At 42.1% G+C, this 18,661-nt stretch overlaps 2 protein-coding genes across 2 annotated transcripts; one reads left to right on the top strand and one right to left on the bottom strand.

The window, feature by feature from the left end:
* The first annotated feature begins 7,728 nt into the window (after positions 1-7,728).
* On the top strand, positions 7,729-14,034 carry LOC103981408 (QWRF motif-containing protein 2-like). The gene is made up of 6 exons (XM_009398136.3): positions 7,729-9,796; positions 10,879-10,998; positions 12,530-12,646; positions 12,735-12,824; positions 13,468-13,575; positions 13,651-14,034. Exons 1-6 carry the CDS (start codon positions 8,426-8,428, stop codon positions 13,750-13,752), a joined length of 1,908 nt encoding a protein of 635 aa, XP_009396411.2. The 5' UTR covers positions 7,729-8,425; the 3' UTR covers positions 13,753-14,034.
* A 3,074-nt stretch (positions 14,035-17,108) lies between these two features.
* On the bottom strand, positions 17,109-18,404 carry LOC103981407 (LOB domain-containing protein 37). The gene is made up of 2 exons (XM_065146397.1): positions 17,870-18,404; positions 17,109-17,776 (listed from the first exon to the last, which is right to left on the bottom strand). The coding sequence occupies exons 1-2, from the start codon at positions 18,051-18,053 to the stop codon at positions 17,310-17,312; spliced, it is 651 nt and encodes a 216-aa protein (XP_065002469.1). The 5' UTR covers positions 18,054-18,404; the 3' UTR covers positions 17,109-17,309.
* Positions 18,405-18,661: the final 257 nt, after the last annotated feature.

Below are 18,661 nucleotides of genomic sequence, written 5' to 3'. Positions count from 1 at the left end.
AGATAATAATATTATATATATATATATATATATATATATATATATATATATATATATATATATATATTTGTGATTCCAAATCCTGATGGAGTCGGTGAGAATAGCAACATACGACACATTGGGCTGGGCTGCTCTTTATGGATAAGGCCCAATCCTTTCCCCAAGTAAACGAAAAGAGATTTATTTGGGCATCGATTGGATTGCCATCATGCCACAAATGTTCCCTCAACATTCGATTGGACGTAATATGTCATATGAGTATTGTCCAACATAATCTCGATCTAATTTTGTAAAAGAATGAATCGAAACAAAATACGGATAACTTTTATCATCAAAAGAAATTGAGTCGTGACTTGGAACCACATCTCATAAAACAAATTTCTTCTCCTCTTTCAAATGTCATAACACTTCGGAAAAAAAGATTGATCAGATCAAAATTAATGTGAGGTTGGGACCAAAATTGAATTGACATGATAAGGAAAGAAAGAAAGAAAACGTTTCTTCTTTGTTTTTCATTGGCAGTTGAATGAATAGAATCGACCATCTCGAATGACCCAATGCTATATGATATTAGGATGGCCTTAGCGATGCGTATTCCGATAGGGTTAAGAATGATTAGAAGCAGACACATGTCACTAAGAAAAAAAGAAAAAAGAAAACGCATGCAGTCTACTCAATCCATTTGAGTTAGATTACGATACACATTAATTAATCGGTATTAGGATGAATAGATATCAAAGAATATGTATTTGAATCCAGTTTTTTTTATTTAAAGATAAGCGACGAAGATAGATTTGATCTCAAAACATTATGGTGATATATCGATGATAAGTGGCAAATGACTTAATTGATACTTCATCATCATGCAAACTTAGTAACACTAGATTGTTTGAGGCTACGTCGACTACACATGATCAATAGATGAAAAGGGATCTAAACAACGTGTCGATATCAAATGGTTACATCTTATTGACACATTGATCGATCGTTCGAAGTCATATCAAATATATATGAGCAACGTCACATTCGTTCGTTGAAGATTCTAAGAAAAATAATCCCCCAAGTCAGGTATAAAATGGGTTCAACGGGTGTGTTTTCTAAAATTTTCTTGAGAAGGTTATCTAAATAGTTTAAATTCGAAATTAATTTGATCGTCAAAAAAAATATTTATTAAGAATACTTTCGATTTAATTTGATAGGTCCAACTCTTTCAGACGATCAAAGTAATAATTTGAGCCGAGACAGAGTTAGGAAGAACTATACGAATACAATTCATTGTTCGTAGACGACAAACGTCTAAATTATATTTGAAGGGTGCATCTACTTTCTACTACATACGGTGTACGCTTTCGTTTCGTTGTTCAAACCGAAGGACGACGTATCCCACCATCGCCGGTTGATGTCCCCGCGTCGTATCTAATGGTCCCCAAGCAATAATGGAAGAAGGCTACAAATAGCAGAGAATAGTGGTCCATCTTTCCTAATCAAATCAACACATACATAGATAGATCAAATCATCATTTTCTTTTTTCGTTGGACTATCAAATCACATCTTCCAACTCAACATGCTCTCTCTCTCTACATTCCATACATGAATGGATTTCCCCCATTTTATTACCCTACTTTGATGCTTCCACCTCTTATCCTAATCACAACGTTTATACGACGACACTCTCCAATTAACTATTTTGAATTCTACGTTCGCGGGGTCCACAGTGTACTGGCTGTTCCCTGGAGCCCTCTCCCGACGGGATCACGCAAATCGGCCCCCCACCCCCAGAGTGTTTACCGACTCGGCCACGACACCCGCTCGCTCACCCGGGCGTCGGACGGTGTGCCTGTCAGGGCCCAAAACTCTTGGTGCAATGGAAACACGAGTAGATGATGCAGGTAAAACGTAGGCATAGAATAATAATTAGTCGCTGCCGCTTCCGGGCAGATGCCTGCGGCCCACGTCAACCGTACGATTCGATCATCATCATCCACGCGTCGGTCGCTGCGCACGTCGACGCGGGAAAAATCTCCGACGTGTATGGGGCAGGCTGACCGTCACGTGCCCGTCATGGAAGGAATTAGCCGGTGAACAGTCAGGGTGGGCTTTTTTAAATGGGAGACGTCGACACCCGTAACGGATTCCAAGAAACACACTCGTTCTCTCTCTCTCTGCGACGCCGGCGGAGGATGGCGTGGTGGGATCGGGTGGCATCGCCGATGAGGAGGGCCTGGGCTGGCTTCGCCACCCGGCTCGGGATCCGCAAGTCCGGTGAGTCCCACCCCTCCCTTCATCGGATGGCTACGATCTGACCGCGGGGGAGTACCGTACTAACCCCTCTTTTCCTCCGTGATTCGCCGCAAGGGCTGATGCGGCTGAGGCGGGAGGTGAGGACGTGCGAGTACGAGGACGTGCACGTGATGTGGGAAATGCTGACGGAGTCGCAGCGAGCGGGGCCGTACCGGGCCGCGGAGGCGGAGGCAGCGGCGAGGAGGAAGGGGAGTCGCCGGCGGGACGGGTCGCACGTGTGGGCGTTGCTCGGGTAGCTCCGATTCGGCCTTCTGCCGCAGGTCCTTGAGGCACCGCACGCTTGGGGAAATTGTAATCCGTTCGATCATGCGATGTCGCTACGATGGCTGCTTTGTAAATACCAGGTTTCGAGAGGGTGGGTGTGGCAGCGTGAGGCGTGTATAAATATTATAATATCATAAGGCTGCTGCTATTGGTTGATATTAATTGCGTTTAAATTCATCTGAGAGAGGTCAAACCAAGTCAATCGTATCACGTCAGAAACTTCGCCCTCGTCGTGGTTCAGATCACTAATTGATGAACACAATCCCTTTCAAATAAAAGGGAAAAACTTAGTCTAGAAATTAATTGCATGTCACATAGTTAGATGTCATATCAACGTTCTCCACAGGTTTTCTTGTACTTTTTCATTGTGGTATTAATTTCTTGGGTCCTACGATGCTGGTTTCGTACTTGTGGGGTAAGTCGCACCCTTTGAATTTATTTCTTTTAACCTAATAAAAATTATTTCTTTTCAATCGGTTTATAAGATTCAATGATTTAGTTTCTTCCAAAAATTATTAAAAAATAATTTAGTATTTAGTAGTACTATAGTGAAAGTTCTTAGCGTATTTTATATTGTCGACTTTTTACCGTATGATATTCTTCATATTTATTTATTTTTACTTAAAGTTTTTTTATTTGGATAAAAATACCCTCGATATTTTACTAAATTGACTTATCATATATGCTATTATTACAAAACCTTTAAGAAATAAAAAAAATATACTAATCATCTTAGAATCATTACTAAAGACGATTAATATTTTTTATTTTTTATTTTTAAAAAAATTATAATAACTAATTACTAAAATTAAAGATTTTTGAATAACATCGACAAAAAGTACAAAGAAACTTTGGGGTGTCATCTGATTAAAAAGCTAATATTAATTTTTTTCAGTAAAATACCCAAATTCTTAAACCATAATGAAACAATCAATTTGAAACATCAAATCAATACGAAATGTCAATATTGTTTACATATCAATTGGGACCATACGGTTTGGCATGTAACCATCAATTCGTGAAAGGTTGTAAAAAGCTCGAAGCCTCCTTTGTCAATTATTCGAGCAGTGATGCGTAGAGTGCAGACAGTGACTACGACAGCAACTGATACATCACTGTCAAGGAATTATAAAGCAATGTAGGATTCTGTATCATACCTGAAGGCTGAGAGCAAGGCAATGGCTCAGTTTCTTGATATGATCGACCATTTGTTTCCATGGTGGTGACATCGAAGATGCATGCGAAAGCTCTCACGAGAAGCTTAATCCGACTCCAGGCTCATCGATTGCGACTAAAAGAATAAAAGTCATCCATCATCTTAACGTGAAGATTCACGAGTGATCACAGCTCGACACAGTCGTTCCGAGTATGTTGACAGCAGCAATTCATTGCCTCGAAGTTAACGGGCTGTCAGCTAACAGAAAAAGGCCCAAAACATTGCATTCATGTCATGTACCACTTGTTGAGACTCTCTCAGACATTACGGCGAACACCTGATAGCCCAAAAGCCCACAAACTCTGAGCAAGCAACCACTGTCAGGAAAACGATCCCTGCGAACATGGTCAACGATGTCACACTCGAAATCTAGTTCGATAAAATTGACGAAAGGCAAACCTGGGGATCCACCTGTTTCTTGAAGGGAGGTACGAGTTCTTCCCCCTGCTAATAGCACCAGCAGAACGCAGATCATGTTAGCTATGTCAGAACTTGGTGACATGGCACACATCACTTTTTGGGCTGTGCTGTGTCGGGATCATCTCATGCATCTGTAGCTCTGGTTTTTTGCTTGAAATCCAAGACATGGCTATAGAGTCTTATGATGAATCTTTTGGACCATGAAGTAACAATATCACTCGGGCAGTGGTGCAGCCAAAATTGATGTTGCTCAGAGATCAAACCCCACATAGCCCGATCTCGTCTACCATTGGAATACTTTGCTTACAAGTAACAGCAAGCAGCATATGCTTAATACGATAGGTTAAAGAACATCATCTTCTCTGGCCTTCGCCGCATTATATGAGGCATCACAACTGCTGTCAACAACAACGACGACGACGACGACATGTTAAATAGAACCTTAATCTTGACACGGTGATGAGAGGTTCAACAAAGCGAGATTCCCTACAAAAGTGTAAAGGCTTTCGCTTTGGAGCATGAGACCACATGGGATCATGGCAATGGGAGATCTGGCGATGAAAAGAGGGAGGAGGAAAAGAGGACGATGAACTGTGCCCATCTGTAAAAGAAACGGCAATGGGGACCCCCCAAAAGCTGAAGCCGGAAGGTGGAATGTTTGGGACGCGTCGAGTGCGTGCGGTGACAGACAGCGCCATGATAGAAAGCTTAGGTTGCAAACTACAGGCTTTGTTAGGGCTTACAAAAGCCAGTGGTTGAATGCTCCATCAACTGAGCTTGAAACTTTAGTGTGTGGCTTTCAGGATCTTTGTTTATATCGGAGAAAAAAAATTGTTGGTGTTCATGACGGCACGTTTCAATTTGATACCGGTAAGCTGAATCTTTTTTTTTTTTTTTGCTGTTCTACGTGACAATTTGACACGCATTTAATATATAATTCAATATTTATATAATTTAACTTAATTTTAACAATTTAATATTATATATATATTCTTAAAAAAAATTTCTCACATCATCTTCCTTGGTAAAAAGATTATTTTATCTTTGTCTATGTTGCATCGATCACCACCTTCAACCCTGGTCGTCTTCTTGCACGTTTTTCTCACCTTCATGCATCATGTCCATGGTGACTAAAGGGAGTGAAAGAGGATCGTCGGGAACTTACCACTGGTTGACGATCTTCTTCGCATGTGTTCCCCCTACCCTCTGATCGTCATGTTTAAAACAATCAAAAAGGACGAAAGAGAAAAATTGAGAATTGATCTGCCAACCCCTTCATCGAGAACTCGTAAGCCTTGCCCATGTTGTCCTAGCCCGTGACCCCCTCCACTAAGGATAATAATGGGGACGATATGTGGAGATAGCTAGAGACGCAGGCATGGAGACCACTAGGGATGGATATACAGGAAGCAAAATTATCATTTATAAAAGAATATGTGCTATGTAAAATTTACTTATATAATAATAATAATAATAATAATAATAATAATAATAATAACATGGTAATAAAATTTCGTATGGTATAAAAGTTTGATCCAACATAAATATTATGAGATATAATATTACTAAAAAAAGAGTATATTTAATGCACAAGACACCCTAAGTAGAATCTGAGAGGATTAATGTAGATAGGTTTGTTTAAAGAAGATTTTTCATGACTCGTCTCTCGAGATATAAAAAAATATATATTATAATTATACCAAAGGTCACTCTCTCTATTTTTAATATTGACTAAAAGTTTTATTCATCTTTTGATCACTATATTTTTAAGCAACCAAAAGGTAGATGTAGCAATTGTTTATTATCATCATCTGTTCTCTCGTAATTGAACGCTTAGACATCTAAGGATCATGCCATACTCACTCTCTCGATAGAAACAATATTAAAACTCGAGCTCAATAATCTATCTAGTTGTTGATTGCAAGGTGTCAAGATGACATCTTATCTTCATCAAAAGAAAAAAGAAGAAAATTGTTGATCCGTTGGATCCTCCTCCTCATCTTCTTTCTGTGTCCTCTCCTCCTCTTCTTCTCCACCACCTCCTCCTCCATGGATGATCTGTGTGTTGATATATGGATTCAAAGAAGAGCTCATTGCAAGGAATGGAGATTTCATGGGCTCGATACGAGCATGCGCTCATGCTCTTAACTTGTCCCATGAACCTCTTCTCCAGACAACGACGTACGTACTCTCGGAGTTAGCACGTCTTTCCTTTCATCGGTTAGCATTCGGACGGGCACAAGACACAAGATGGCCTCTAGTGGTTTGGCAACCAAGTTAGGTTTAGTAGCTACGCCATCATCATCATTAAGATCATTGCGTTGGATGTAGCTCGCCGGCCTTTTCTCGAACGAGTTCTAAAGCTTATTCGTCCTGATTCTACTCACTCAATTAAGATCTTTATCATGGTAATAGGCCAACCCTAAACCCAATTATCTTTAAGATTTATGAATATATATAATCCTTTTCGGATCGTTTAAGCTTTTAAGATATTTGGATGAACAACATTGGAGAGACATTAGATTTATTTCGATATTTCATAATTCTCTAAAAAAGAACTTACAAGATAAAAGAGAACATGAGATTGACCATTAATCTTCTCTAATTAAAGAACAGCATAATGATTGTTAATTACTGTCTATAATCATGAGACTAGATATTCGATTGAAAATTTTTTTTAGAGAAAAAAGGGATGCAGTAGCAAAAGATTTAGATATTATTTATAAATTGTACTAATTTCTGCTTTAGAAAACTTTTTTATTTTTTATTTTATAAAAAGGGAAAAGTTGGCTCATTATTCTATAAAATTATACTATATTAAGAGAAAATTATGACCAATCAACTTTACATTTGTTTTTGGTTTGCTAATGATGCAACAAAGGCATGTGTGGATGTCACATACTTGAATGCTGTATTGGATTCACAAGCATGTTTTATCCAACTTCCCATCACAACAATGCTCTTATTAGTTGGTATTAAGCAGAAGCAATTCCAAGCCTCATCAAGCAGTAGCCATGTTTACCTGCAATTGCAAGCCAAGTAATGCTGAAAACAACCATCCAACCCCTAATCTATTTCTGACTATGTGATTGAATATATAAGTTGGACTCATCAGGTAAACTTTCCTCACTTCAAACTGTGAAGAGAAATGATCCACTTTGGTTGGCACCATAAACCAAATCCATGCAATCTAATAAGGTAGCAGATGAACTGAAGCCACTAGTAAGTAGCATAGTAACACACTTCACATCCAAAGGAGCTTTAAGTGGGTATTTTGCAGTGCCACCACCATGCTCTCTGCCAGATCTCAACTTACTTTGGCAGCATTATCTATCATCTTTAATTAACATATTAATCAAATTGATTAAGCTCTTCATTCTGTCCTTCCCAAGTTAGGTTTGGCATAGAAAAATTAGGTCCAGAGACCTGCCCACCTCCCACACTGCTGCTACCTGCTCTTCCCTTTTGTGATCTCTTCTTCCATTGGGTGAAGTCTAATTTGAGTCCTCCTCCTCCTCCTCCTCCATTGTTGTCCAACAACTGTAATCTACTCTATCAATGCTTTGGATCCTTTAAGGAAGGGAAGGGGTAAGAGAAGGGAAACAGCATCTATGCCCTCTTCAGAAGCCTGTCTGTCTGTCTTCCCCTCCCTCCATGCCACCCAACTCCTCTGCCCTTTGACACTGCAACCTTCATCTCCCTTCCTTTGGCCCCATTTATTACAGTTCATGTGTTGCTCACTGTTGCCACACCAAACACCATTCTGGGTTGCCTTCTCTCTTACTCTATTAGTCCACTGTGCACTCTCTGTATTTTTACTGCTTGAACTCTGATCCCAATGCACAGATACACACTCTCCCAGTGCTATCTTAGCAGAGCAGCAAAACCTTGCATTACTTAACAGCAAAACCACACTAACACAACTAACAAAAGCTTTAGCAATATAGTGTGCGTCTCTGTAAGAGAGAGAGAGACAGAGACCGGTCTCTTCTCTCTCAGATGCAAAGCCTCTCTCTCTCTCTCTCTCTCTCTCACACACACACACACAAGCAGACACTCTACTCTGCTTCACACTCTTCTTTGTTTCGTCTCATTCTTATAATTCTCCTCCTCCGAGTAGTGCTGGAGTCCGGTGCTCCGCTTGTTGCGTAACCCCCTTCCCGTGCTTCCGATTGCTATAATTCGAGAGGGAAGCCGGAGATCGAGGTAGGGCGGCGAGATCGATGGTGGCCGCGGTCCCGGCAGCTGCCACCAACGCCGCCGCTTCCCGGAATGCTCCCCGCCACCATAAGAACACTTCGCCGCCTCCCCATCGTGATGATCTCCAGAACCCTCGCCGCTCGCCGCTGATCCCCTCCGAAAAGGACAATGCTGCTGCCGGCACGAGGCGGCCTCGCGTCAAGGAGATCACTTCCCGGTACCTCTCGTCTTATAGTTCCTCCTCGTCCTCTACCTCCACCTCATATTCCACCGCCACTACCTTCTCTTCCTCGAGCGCTTCGTCCGGCTCGCGGCGCTTCCCGTCGCCGCTGGTGACCCCCCGGTACTCCACGCCGATGGCATTGCCCCAATCGACTGCTCAGAAGCGATCCCTCTCCGTAGATCGGGCTCGGCCTTCCACGCCGCAGACCGATCCCCGCCCGACCCCGGCGGAGCCCTCTGCCGCCGCGCGCACCCTCTGCAAGACGACGCGGAGCCTCTCTGTCTCGTTCCAGGGGGAGTCCTTTTTCTACCAGACTAGCCGCGCTAGGGCGGTCTCCCCCAGCCCCTCCCGAAAGCCTACTCCCGAGCGGCGGCGAGCTAATGCTTCTCCCGCCGCTCCAGCGAAGGCGGGTGACAATTTGGAGAACTCTAGGCCCTTTGACAACCACCACCGATGGCCCGCCTCCAGAGCCCAGCCATCAAATCCGTCGATGAGGAGCTCGAATTGTTCATCTGAGAAGAAAGAACCGATCTTGGCCACCGTCAGGTTGCTCCAGCAGTCGATGATGTTTGATGATAGTGCGAGAAGGGCTTCGTTTGATGGCGGTGATCTCTCAGCTTCATCCGATACTGATAGTGTGTCCTCTGGCAGCAATTCTGGGGCGCTAGAGTTCAGTGTGCCTCCCAGGGCAAAGGTGACTTCCCGGGGAATCAGTGTCTCAGCAAGATTTTGGCAGGATACAAACGGCCAGATGCGCCGCTATCCTGAAACTTGTTCTCCACTATCTTCGCCAGATTCAAGACCAAGGATGGGGGTGGTCAAGAAATTGTTGGTGGATAGCCCATCGTCTTCTCCGAGGTCTGTTTCTTCACCACTCCGTGGACCCATGAGACCTTCTTCCCCGAGTAAGCTTGTGACTTCACCATCAAGGGGTATGGCTAGTCCTTTGCGGGCAAGGAGTAATGTATCGATGAGCACCTCTCCAGTTTGTCAACCAGGCAATGCACCTTCGATTATAAGCTTTGCTGCTGAAGTTCGGAGAGCAAAGAAGGGGGAGAATAGAATTGAGGAGGCTCACACGTTGAGGCTGCTCGATAACCGGCATTTACAATGGCGATGTGTTAATGCCAGGGCTAATGCTGCACTGCTAGTGCAGAAACTAACTGTAGAGGTAATCTTGAATGTTATTAGCTTTTTCAAAGTCATTTTTGTTTATAAATTCTCGCTACATTGTGATGGATTTCCTATTTGTTCTTCTTCCCAGCACAACATGAGCAAAGTTTGTGGCTTTTACAAAATCTTTCTGTGATATAGAATCTTCCACTTTTTTTTTCTTTTTTAATGCAAAGCATTTGTGGAGAGCATTATGTAAGATAAATTTGTGGCTGAATTGCATTCACTGAATATAGGTACCTTCGCTGAATATTTCACATGAAAATTCTTAAATAGTAATTGTAGCTAATCTTGGGATGATTAGTCTTCCAAGGCTTATAATGTGAGGAAATCATCAGATGGAGGTTGTGCCAATTCTAAAGATCAGGAGGATTCATCGAAGGTGGTCTGTGTACGTCCAAATAATCTCTCTACATGAATAGTATAGGAATGTCAAGTTGGTTTAAACAGTTGAAACCAACAACTTATGATTATCCTGATATTCTCGAATGCTTTGCTTTAACTGAAGCATATTGCTCTATTGACATTTGAATTTCATAATGAAGAACAAAATGAAGTTCAATAAATTAATGAAAAATTATTGATTTATGGATAAAAATGAAACAAACTTATTGCTCATGGAACAAAAGGTAGATGATCAAGAGCAGCAAAAAACTATTGGTGAGCTGTATATAGTTTCCTATAACCCTACGATTTCAAATGGGAATTTTACAGGATGTCTATAAGTGCCATCATACTTCATGGATCAAAATGTTGAACAATTTAGAAGCAACATATGCTGAAAGTTAGGGTAGTGCATAATGTTGAGATGGATGGTTAGCATTGTAAGAATGGTCTCATGTAAGTCATATGTAGATCTAATTGTGTTTTGGATTGTTATTTTAGACCTACATTTCGCAGTTATGCTTCCAGATATATCATCCATAATTTTGTGTTTGCTTCTTGCTGATTTTGTTCTAATGGTATACTTGTGCTTTCAGATACACTCGTATGTTTGATTAGACAATGCTTTTGTTTCATCTATATCAACGAAGATTGGATGATGCTTTATTAGCTAATGCTTTCATTTGATCTTTACAGAAAAACTTATATGATGCATGGATAACTACCTCAAAGTTGCGTGATTCCATCACTATTAAAAGGATCAAGCTACAAATTCTGACACAGAACTTAAAGCTAATTTCCATTCTTAAGGAGCAAGTAAGCCTTTATTTCCAAGTTATCTCTTTGTTTTAAAATGTCTGATCAGGCCTTTCTTTAATTTGCATTATAGTTCTACTTTAGTTCATGCTTCATATTTCCCTGCAAGTAGACTTGGTCATTTTGTAAGTTCAATGATGAGCTGTTGGCTCAGCAGCCAACTGTCTGTGACAACCACCATATTTCTAGTTTTGAACATTGGGTAACAAAGAAATGTTATCAGAAGTTTCGCACAATTCTTTCATTATTTATGCAGTATCATGACCCCAAAGTGCCAAACTGAAACCCTCCAAAATTTCGTGTCTCAAAAAGTGTTTGGTTGAGAGGAAGAAGACATGTATTTAACAAGTGGACAACAATCATCTCTTAGGCAGAAATAACAAGCCAAAGGGAGTACCATTCCCTCTGGTTGAATGCTGGAAGATTACAAGTGAAGAATATCTTGACAGAAGATACTTCAGTAATTATAGTGAAATTTAATGGACAAAATTAGTTGGAACAGAAGATACATCCTTGAGTTGCTCCTGACAATTTGTCACTAATCAAGTGAATCTCTTAAGAAAAACATTGTATCATGTTCAAAAAATTTGTCCAATCCTGACAAAAAGCAATCAATTCAAATTGAGAGTTGCTTGAGTCATCCTAAAACCCTTCAACTTACCAGAGATGATTATATTAGGTATGGCCGGGATCTGTCTGGTTGGCTACTGATCCAATTGGTCAATCTTGGCCTATCCCACTAACTCTGTCCAATTTCCACTGAACTCGAGATACTGATTTATACTGATGAACTTCAACTAATCTGGTCAACCTCAATCAATATTTGCTGATTCCAAACTGACCTTAGCTATTTTCAGCCAATCTCATCTTAACAGAGACCTGATCACCCATTGGCCAAGTGGCATATTCCAATGAGGTGTCATCTCAGGGTTCTTAATTTCTATAGAGTTTAAGGACTTTAGCAGGATGAAACGAAACCAAATTATTTAACACAGAAATTTAGAACTTAGAAATGTGTTGAATGGGAAGCATGTGAAGCATGAAGTAGTAATGGCTACCAGAACTTATATTGGAGTGTGAAATAAACCAGAGAAGTCGGAGAAGGTTTTCTATAATAATAAGGGAATTTGTAGACTTAATGCATCATAACTTCTCTGAGGTGTTAAATGTGTCGATTCATTCAAAAATTCCAAGTGTAGCATCAAGACCGTGGGGTAGTACTTGTCTCTTCATTAGAAAAGCTGGAAAAAAGAAATATCTTAATTGTCCCCAAGAAACTTTTCATTTATGAAATAAGCAAACATAATAGTTTATACAAGTCAAATATGCTGCCATATGAAGCGTTTGTTAGAAGGGACATGCTCCAGAAGATGTATAATAATTTATGGAGTCCTTTTTTTGTCTTTTTCTTGATGCAATGGAAGATAAGCTATTATCCTGTAGCTCTTTTCATGAAAATATGATTTTCAAGATTTGTTCTAATTCTTTATGAATTGTGCATTTCAACATTTTAAAAATTTGTTTACTGCAGATGGCCTATCTGGAGGAGTGGTCTCTCATGGAGCAAGACCATTCGAGCTCATTATCAGGAGCTACCGAAGCATTGAAAGCTAGCACACTCTGTCTTCCCATAGTTAACGGAGCCAAGGTTTGAATTTCCTGCTTTTTCATATCAACAGGTGAACTCAGTGATATCAATCCAACTATGGGAATAATATAGTTGTCTCATTTGACAGGCAGACATCATTGAAGTTAAAGATGCTATTGGTTCAGCAGTTGATATGATGCAAGCAATAGGCTCTTCAATTTGCTCTCTGCTGTCAAAGGTGACTTCCTCTACATATTCATCTTGTTATAAACAATTATGTTTTCCCTTCCATCATTGCTTTGGATGCTTTTGGAGTGTAAGACTGGTCTCTGTTTCAAGTTTTCTATTAGCCATCTAAAATTTGCTTTTGCGGTATCTGCTTTTTCATTGCCTTGTGCATTTAACTTGAAGGTAGCTTAGCTACATTTATCCGTCGCTAGGTTTTGACATGTATAAACAGGCATGACTACCTAAGATAGGTAAACTTATGTTTCTGATATAACCCTATTGATCCAGCAGTTGCACCAAATCATATATGAATTAGGAAATGTGGGTGCTTTGAATCACTTGCCCGACGTTTGCTCAGGAATAAAAATGATATATTGCAAGGAATGATAAATTGACACCAAAATGAATAATCAATAGGAAAGATGGGCACGAGCAACTCCAAGATACAGTTGGTAAGGTTTTGAAGTTGTGCAACTTAAATGTAATCGTGATCAATATTCCAACTTGAGTTACAAACTTGTGCTCTAGTAATTCATTGACATGTTCAATGGAAATTCCTACTGTCAGTTCGGGATTCATTCTATCATATGTGCCAAGGATGGCTATCATTAGTTTCAAATTTTGATCTGTGGTAACCATACGCATTCATACAGGTAGAAGGAACGAGTAACTTGGTGTCTGAAATTACAAATGTGGCTGCACAAGAGCAGGTGCTTCTTGATCGATCGAGATCTGTCTTGTCCACTGTAGCAGCATTGGATGTAAGTCCACTGTAGCAGGTCCATCCTTTTTCTTATTTCTCCGGGTTTAAATTTAACGCTGACCTCATGAACCAGGTAAAGCATTGTAGCCTGCAAGGGCAGTTAATACAGCTAAAAGGAAAAGCCAGCCAGATACAAACACAGAGCAGATACTTTTACCAGCCTTGTGATCACTAACATCACAGCAAGCTCTTCTTTTTCTAACTGGAGAGTGGCAAAAGAAATAAAGCATGAATGAAGTATTGGTTTGCATGGTGGAAAGCTATTACTACCTGTCTATCCCTGGCTGATTTGTGTATTTTCTTTTGTTCTCTCTCTCTCTCTCTCTCTCTCTCTCTCTCTCTCAACCTTTTTTTTCTTTATGGGTTATGTGTATCATCACCATATTGTTGGCCTCTTTCGCAGGAGGAATTAGATTGCCTTAGTACATAATGCTAATCAAAGAAAAGCTTCTTATTATTTTGTTCCTTGTTGTTGTGGGAAGAAAAGGAATCTCCATTAATTTGCGTCACTTGCATCTTATTTGTTGTGATGAACGATCCCATAGCCATGATGTTGAAGTTGGAGGTCATTCTCAAGGCATAGTTTGACTCGCGGGATCAACAGGAGTGGCGTCATAATGCTTGTGGACAACGAAGGCCATTCTTTTAGGAACTTGTCTGCTGCAAACTTCTTGCCACTTCTCCATGTCTGATTGCCTTGGGCCAGAGAGTGACCTCCACTCTGAGAAAGGGTTTTCCATTTCTTCCTTGTGTTGCTGCGTGCCTTACGAGGATGCTTAGGCAAACACCTCCACCAATAATAATAATAGAATAAATATTTTATATAATAATAATAATAATAAATAATCCTAACTTAATCAAATCACTTGCAACTCTAAGTCTTTTTATTACTTTCGTAAATCACTATCAAGTAAATCCTAACTTGATAGTATAATTAGTTATTAACTTTGTTGAACTCGAATCACTTGTCTAATGTTCTTAATAGTACACACGATACATTCTTATAATGTGATCCATTTCATCTTTTATGTATGAATTTTCTTATTTGATATATTTAATAATGCATGAAAGTTTTGTACTATGAGATTGATCATCATAATAATCATACAAGAATAATTTAAGCATATTTTTTAAACTTATAATCATTCTTACATTATTTTATTTGGACTCACACATCTTTAACAATTTTTTTTGTTAGGGATACATTATCAATTAATTATTCGACACGTGATGTTCAAAGTAAGAGAAAAAAAATATACCTTCCTTCTTATCATTTATGATCAAAAATATATTATTTATAATCAAGAGGACAATTGTAAGTAGAAAAGAAACTTCCTTTGACAAATATTTTATATTATTAACTTAGTATGAAAGAGATTATATCGATCTTTATATATATATATATATATATATATATATGACATCTAAACAGCTTGATGTTTTAATCTCAATTTTTTTTAAAATAATTATACATATTATATGGTTCGTATCATATTGGATTGCATGAAATATCAATCATATTTTCTGACACTTAAACAACTTAAAAGAAAAAAGAACAGAGAAGAAAGAAGCAATTTAAGACGACGGTGAACTCCTCATTACATCAGCATGGCATTGCGGCTTTTGGCTGCTTGAGAGGGCTATTGCAAGGACTACATTTATGACTAGAGACAAGCAAGCTCGTGCTGCTTTCATGTACGCCATTGTTGCGTCATGTTGCCACCAGACGCGTGATGGGTCAAAGGCCAATTATATCAGATGTATAGGGATCAATATCTTTGGTATCTGAATTAATGTGGAACAGTACCCATCTTCTGTGGCATCGATTGCAAGAAGCTACAACGACATTGGCCTACATCGAGTCAGAATATAGCCAAGCCTACATTGCATTCCACACTTTTAGGAGTGAGTGCCCAGTGACCATCCCATTGTTATATTTAAAGCATCTCAATCAAAGTAAGGGACGATCCATCTTATGAGTCAAGATTTCGTCATTTATTTCGTTTTTATGTTACTGTGCTTTCCAAGGAAAGATTCCAACCCTAATTCATCACATCAGCATGTATTTATCTTATCTTACTGCTGATTTAGTCGTACATAATTTTGTTTATTTATTATGTGATCGATCCGAAATAATTAAGATTTTTTATTCAGATTTATTTCATATGTAGAATAAAAATAAGACTCAGATGGTCTGATATGATACATGAGGATGTCTGTCTTAACAGGGATGATTAACTAAGCACGCATGGAATCTCTCTCTCTCTCTCTCTCTCTCTCTCTCTCTCTCTCTCTCTCTTCTCATGGAGTTGGGGAGGGAGGGTTTAATAAGAGCTTGGGGGCAACACAAGAATGTGCTGCCCCATGCCGGACGCAAAAGGCCATTAAGCAACTCAAAGTGGAGTCCTCGTCAACCCCATGCTACCCAAAAAAAGAACAAACCACATCAAGACTAGTTGTATCAAAGTATCAGTTCCAATCACAGCTCTTGTGGGTTCCTCCGATCATCTACTTCTCGGTGCGTGAGCTTGACGACGACGCACCACGCCCTGGCTACCACTAAACAAAGCTAACTGTGCTGCAGAATGGAGATGGAGGACGGTGGCTTTTCTCATGTCAATGTTCCCCTGAAACCCCACCAAATCATCGCCAGTTGAGCGGAGGTCTGTCTATGTCTGTTACTCCATTAGTTTAACCGGATGACCATCGTCCATAGAAACCGACCACCTCAAGTCATCACAATGTGAACGTAAAGAACATTTCTTTACCGTCATACATACAATGGCTGTGTGCAGAGTTGAACAGAGTCCCCTGTTTTATGCGAAGGCCTCTCGAATCTTACTTTTACGGAACGAAGAAGAAGTGGGAATCGGAGGGGAAAACGCGGCGAGCGAGCGAGAGGAAGTGATGGGAAGCGCGGCTTGCTTTTGGTGAAAGAGAATATTTTGGGAGAGAGGCGAGGAGAGCGCAGAGTGGGGTGTGGCTTTTCCTACCCCGTCATTCTCCACCCAGCGAGGGAGAAAGGCAGCAGAGGGACCGCCGAAATAGACGCTGACATGCGCCGCACACGCATGATTCGCCCACTCCCAGCGAACGGTGCGCCCGCGACGCGACACGCCCACCCGGCGCCTCGTGCCCCCGGGCCCCGCCGACGCAGCATCGGATAGGATGCCTTCTCCTCCTCCACACGCCTCCTCCTCTCCCCAAGAGCCGTCCCTCCTCCTCTTCCCTTTCGACGGGAAAACCAAACGGAAGGAAACCGAAGAGTTTTGGATAAGCAGGAGACAGCGACGAACGGTGATATGTACCGCTCGCGGCGGAATCGCGAGAAGACGAGCATCATTAACCGTAAGTACCAAAGCAATATTCTAATAGCATTACCATGATCGAGATGAACAGACGTTTACCATGTAACCACGTCACTCATGCTATTTAGCATGCTTCAACGTACAATGCAGGTTGAGCTGCACGATCACATATCGTTATCAAAATTGGGCTTTGATTTTTTATCATGACATCTTACAGCATAAATTCGAGAAAATTAGGAGGGAGTTTATTGAGTATTATAAGATAATACACTAATAATACACTGTCTAACGGAAGAGGGCGCCACCTCATTACCCCGAAAGGTTACATAACAACAGAAACCTCGCCGGTTACAGTCCGAAGCCCAAAACTTCCGCGGGGGTCAAAACGGACAAGCCGATCGACACCCCAATCACGATCAAACCCTCACATGAAGAGGTTGAGAAGCGTCGGCTCGACGGCGGAGCGGTCGCCTCCGTCGCTCTCGGCGCTCGTCGTCACCGACCCCTCCGAGTTCATCGACGGCGTCGCTGGCCGCCGCCGCTTATCCTCTCTCTCGCTTCTTGGAGACCGCGGGGTCAGGCACAGGTCCAGGTCGCACGCCGCCGCGTAGTCCGCCTTGGATGGAGCCGGTGCCCTCCGCCGCTTGGCCGAAGAGAAGGAGGAGAACCCCATCCTCGGGGGAGGGCAGAGGCCGTCAGCCTCCGGCATCGCGCCGCCGCCGTGGGCCTCGGCGGCGAGATTCGGGAGCGGGCGGAGCGCGCCGCCGCGGAGGACGGTCTCCACCGCCGCCTGGCAGAGGTGCCAGTTGCCGGTCCACAGCAGGCCCACGGCACCGTTCACCGGGTTGATGGTCCGCCCGCACGCCTCGTAGAGCAAGGATTGGAACAGACCTGTGGCCAAACGGGTTCGGGCGAGTCAGAACGGAAGGGTTCGGGAAAGAGGAGGGAAGAAACCATACAGACAAGGGACATGGAGGGACGAACCTGGGCGCTGGGAGGAGGGGACGGCGGAGATGAAGGACATAAGGCCGGCGCGGCCGAAGAACTTGGCGACGAAGACGGTGGCGTGGGCCTGAGCCTCGGCGGAGTCGATCCACTGGAGGCAGGGCCGGAGCAGGCAGGAGTCGCTGCAGCCCCTGCGGAGGATTCTGCACCCGTTGCAACTCATCTCCTCCTCCGATCTCTCATCCACCGTCGGTTAGCTCTGTCCCCTCTCTCCTCTATTCGAGTTGCTGTTACCGTTTGTTTGGTCCGTATCGGAGCCGACCTGAGCTGCAAGAAACGAACGCCAGAGAAGCGAGGGAAACGGGCGTAGAGGCGGTGAGGGGAGTGGGCGCGTATATATAATGATTTAGTTGCGGCTGGGGTTACTCGACCGTAGAGTTAAGTCAAGGGCCAGGGGAAGTCCGCTTACCGCCTCGGGGCAGCGGTGCTGTTCCAAGGTCGTGGGGTTCGGGACGCAGGCGACTCCGTGTTGCCGCGGCCGGTTCCCGTTTCCGGAGCGCTGTATTCCGCGTGTTTCTTATTAGCCCTGCTTTCGCTGATTGCTTTCTTTTTCTGTTTTTCTTGGGCCAGTGAGATCGAGAAGCTTCCGCTGGGCTTTTGTTACTATTCTCGGGTCGCGACGTAATTGGTCCATTCTCAATCGGGTCCAGTTTTTTTAGGTGCGGATCCTCACCTTTTAGGGACGATATCGGGCCAGACCCGAACTCGATTGGTACTGCATTCACATGATACAGTGCTTGCTTCTAATTTTCTGTTTCAATTTAGACTTTG

The sequence above is a fragment of the Musa acuminata genome, chromosome BXJ3-4, assembly GCF_036884655.1.
Source record: "Musa acuminata AAA Group cultivar baxijiao chromosome BXJ3-4, Cavendish_Baxijiao_AAA, whole genome shotgun sequence".
Lineage (NCBI taxonomy): Eukaryota > Viridiplantae > Streptophyta > Magnoliopsida > Zingiberales > Musaceae > Musa > Musa acuminata.
This window is presented reverse-complemented; position numbering and strand designations above follow the sequence as displayed.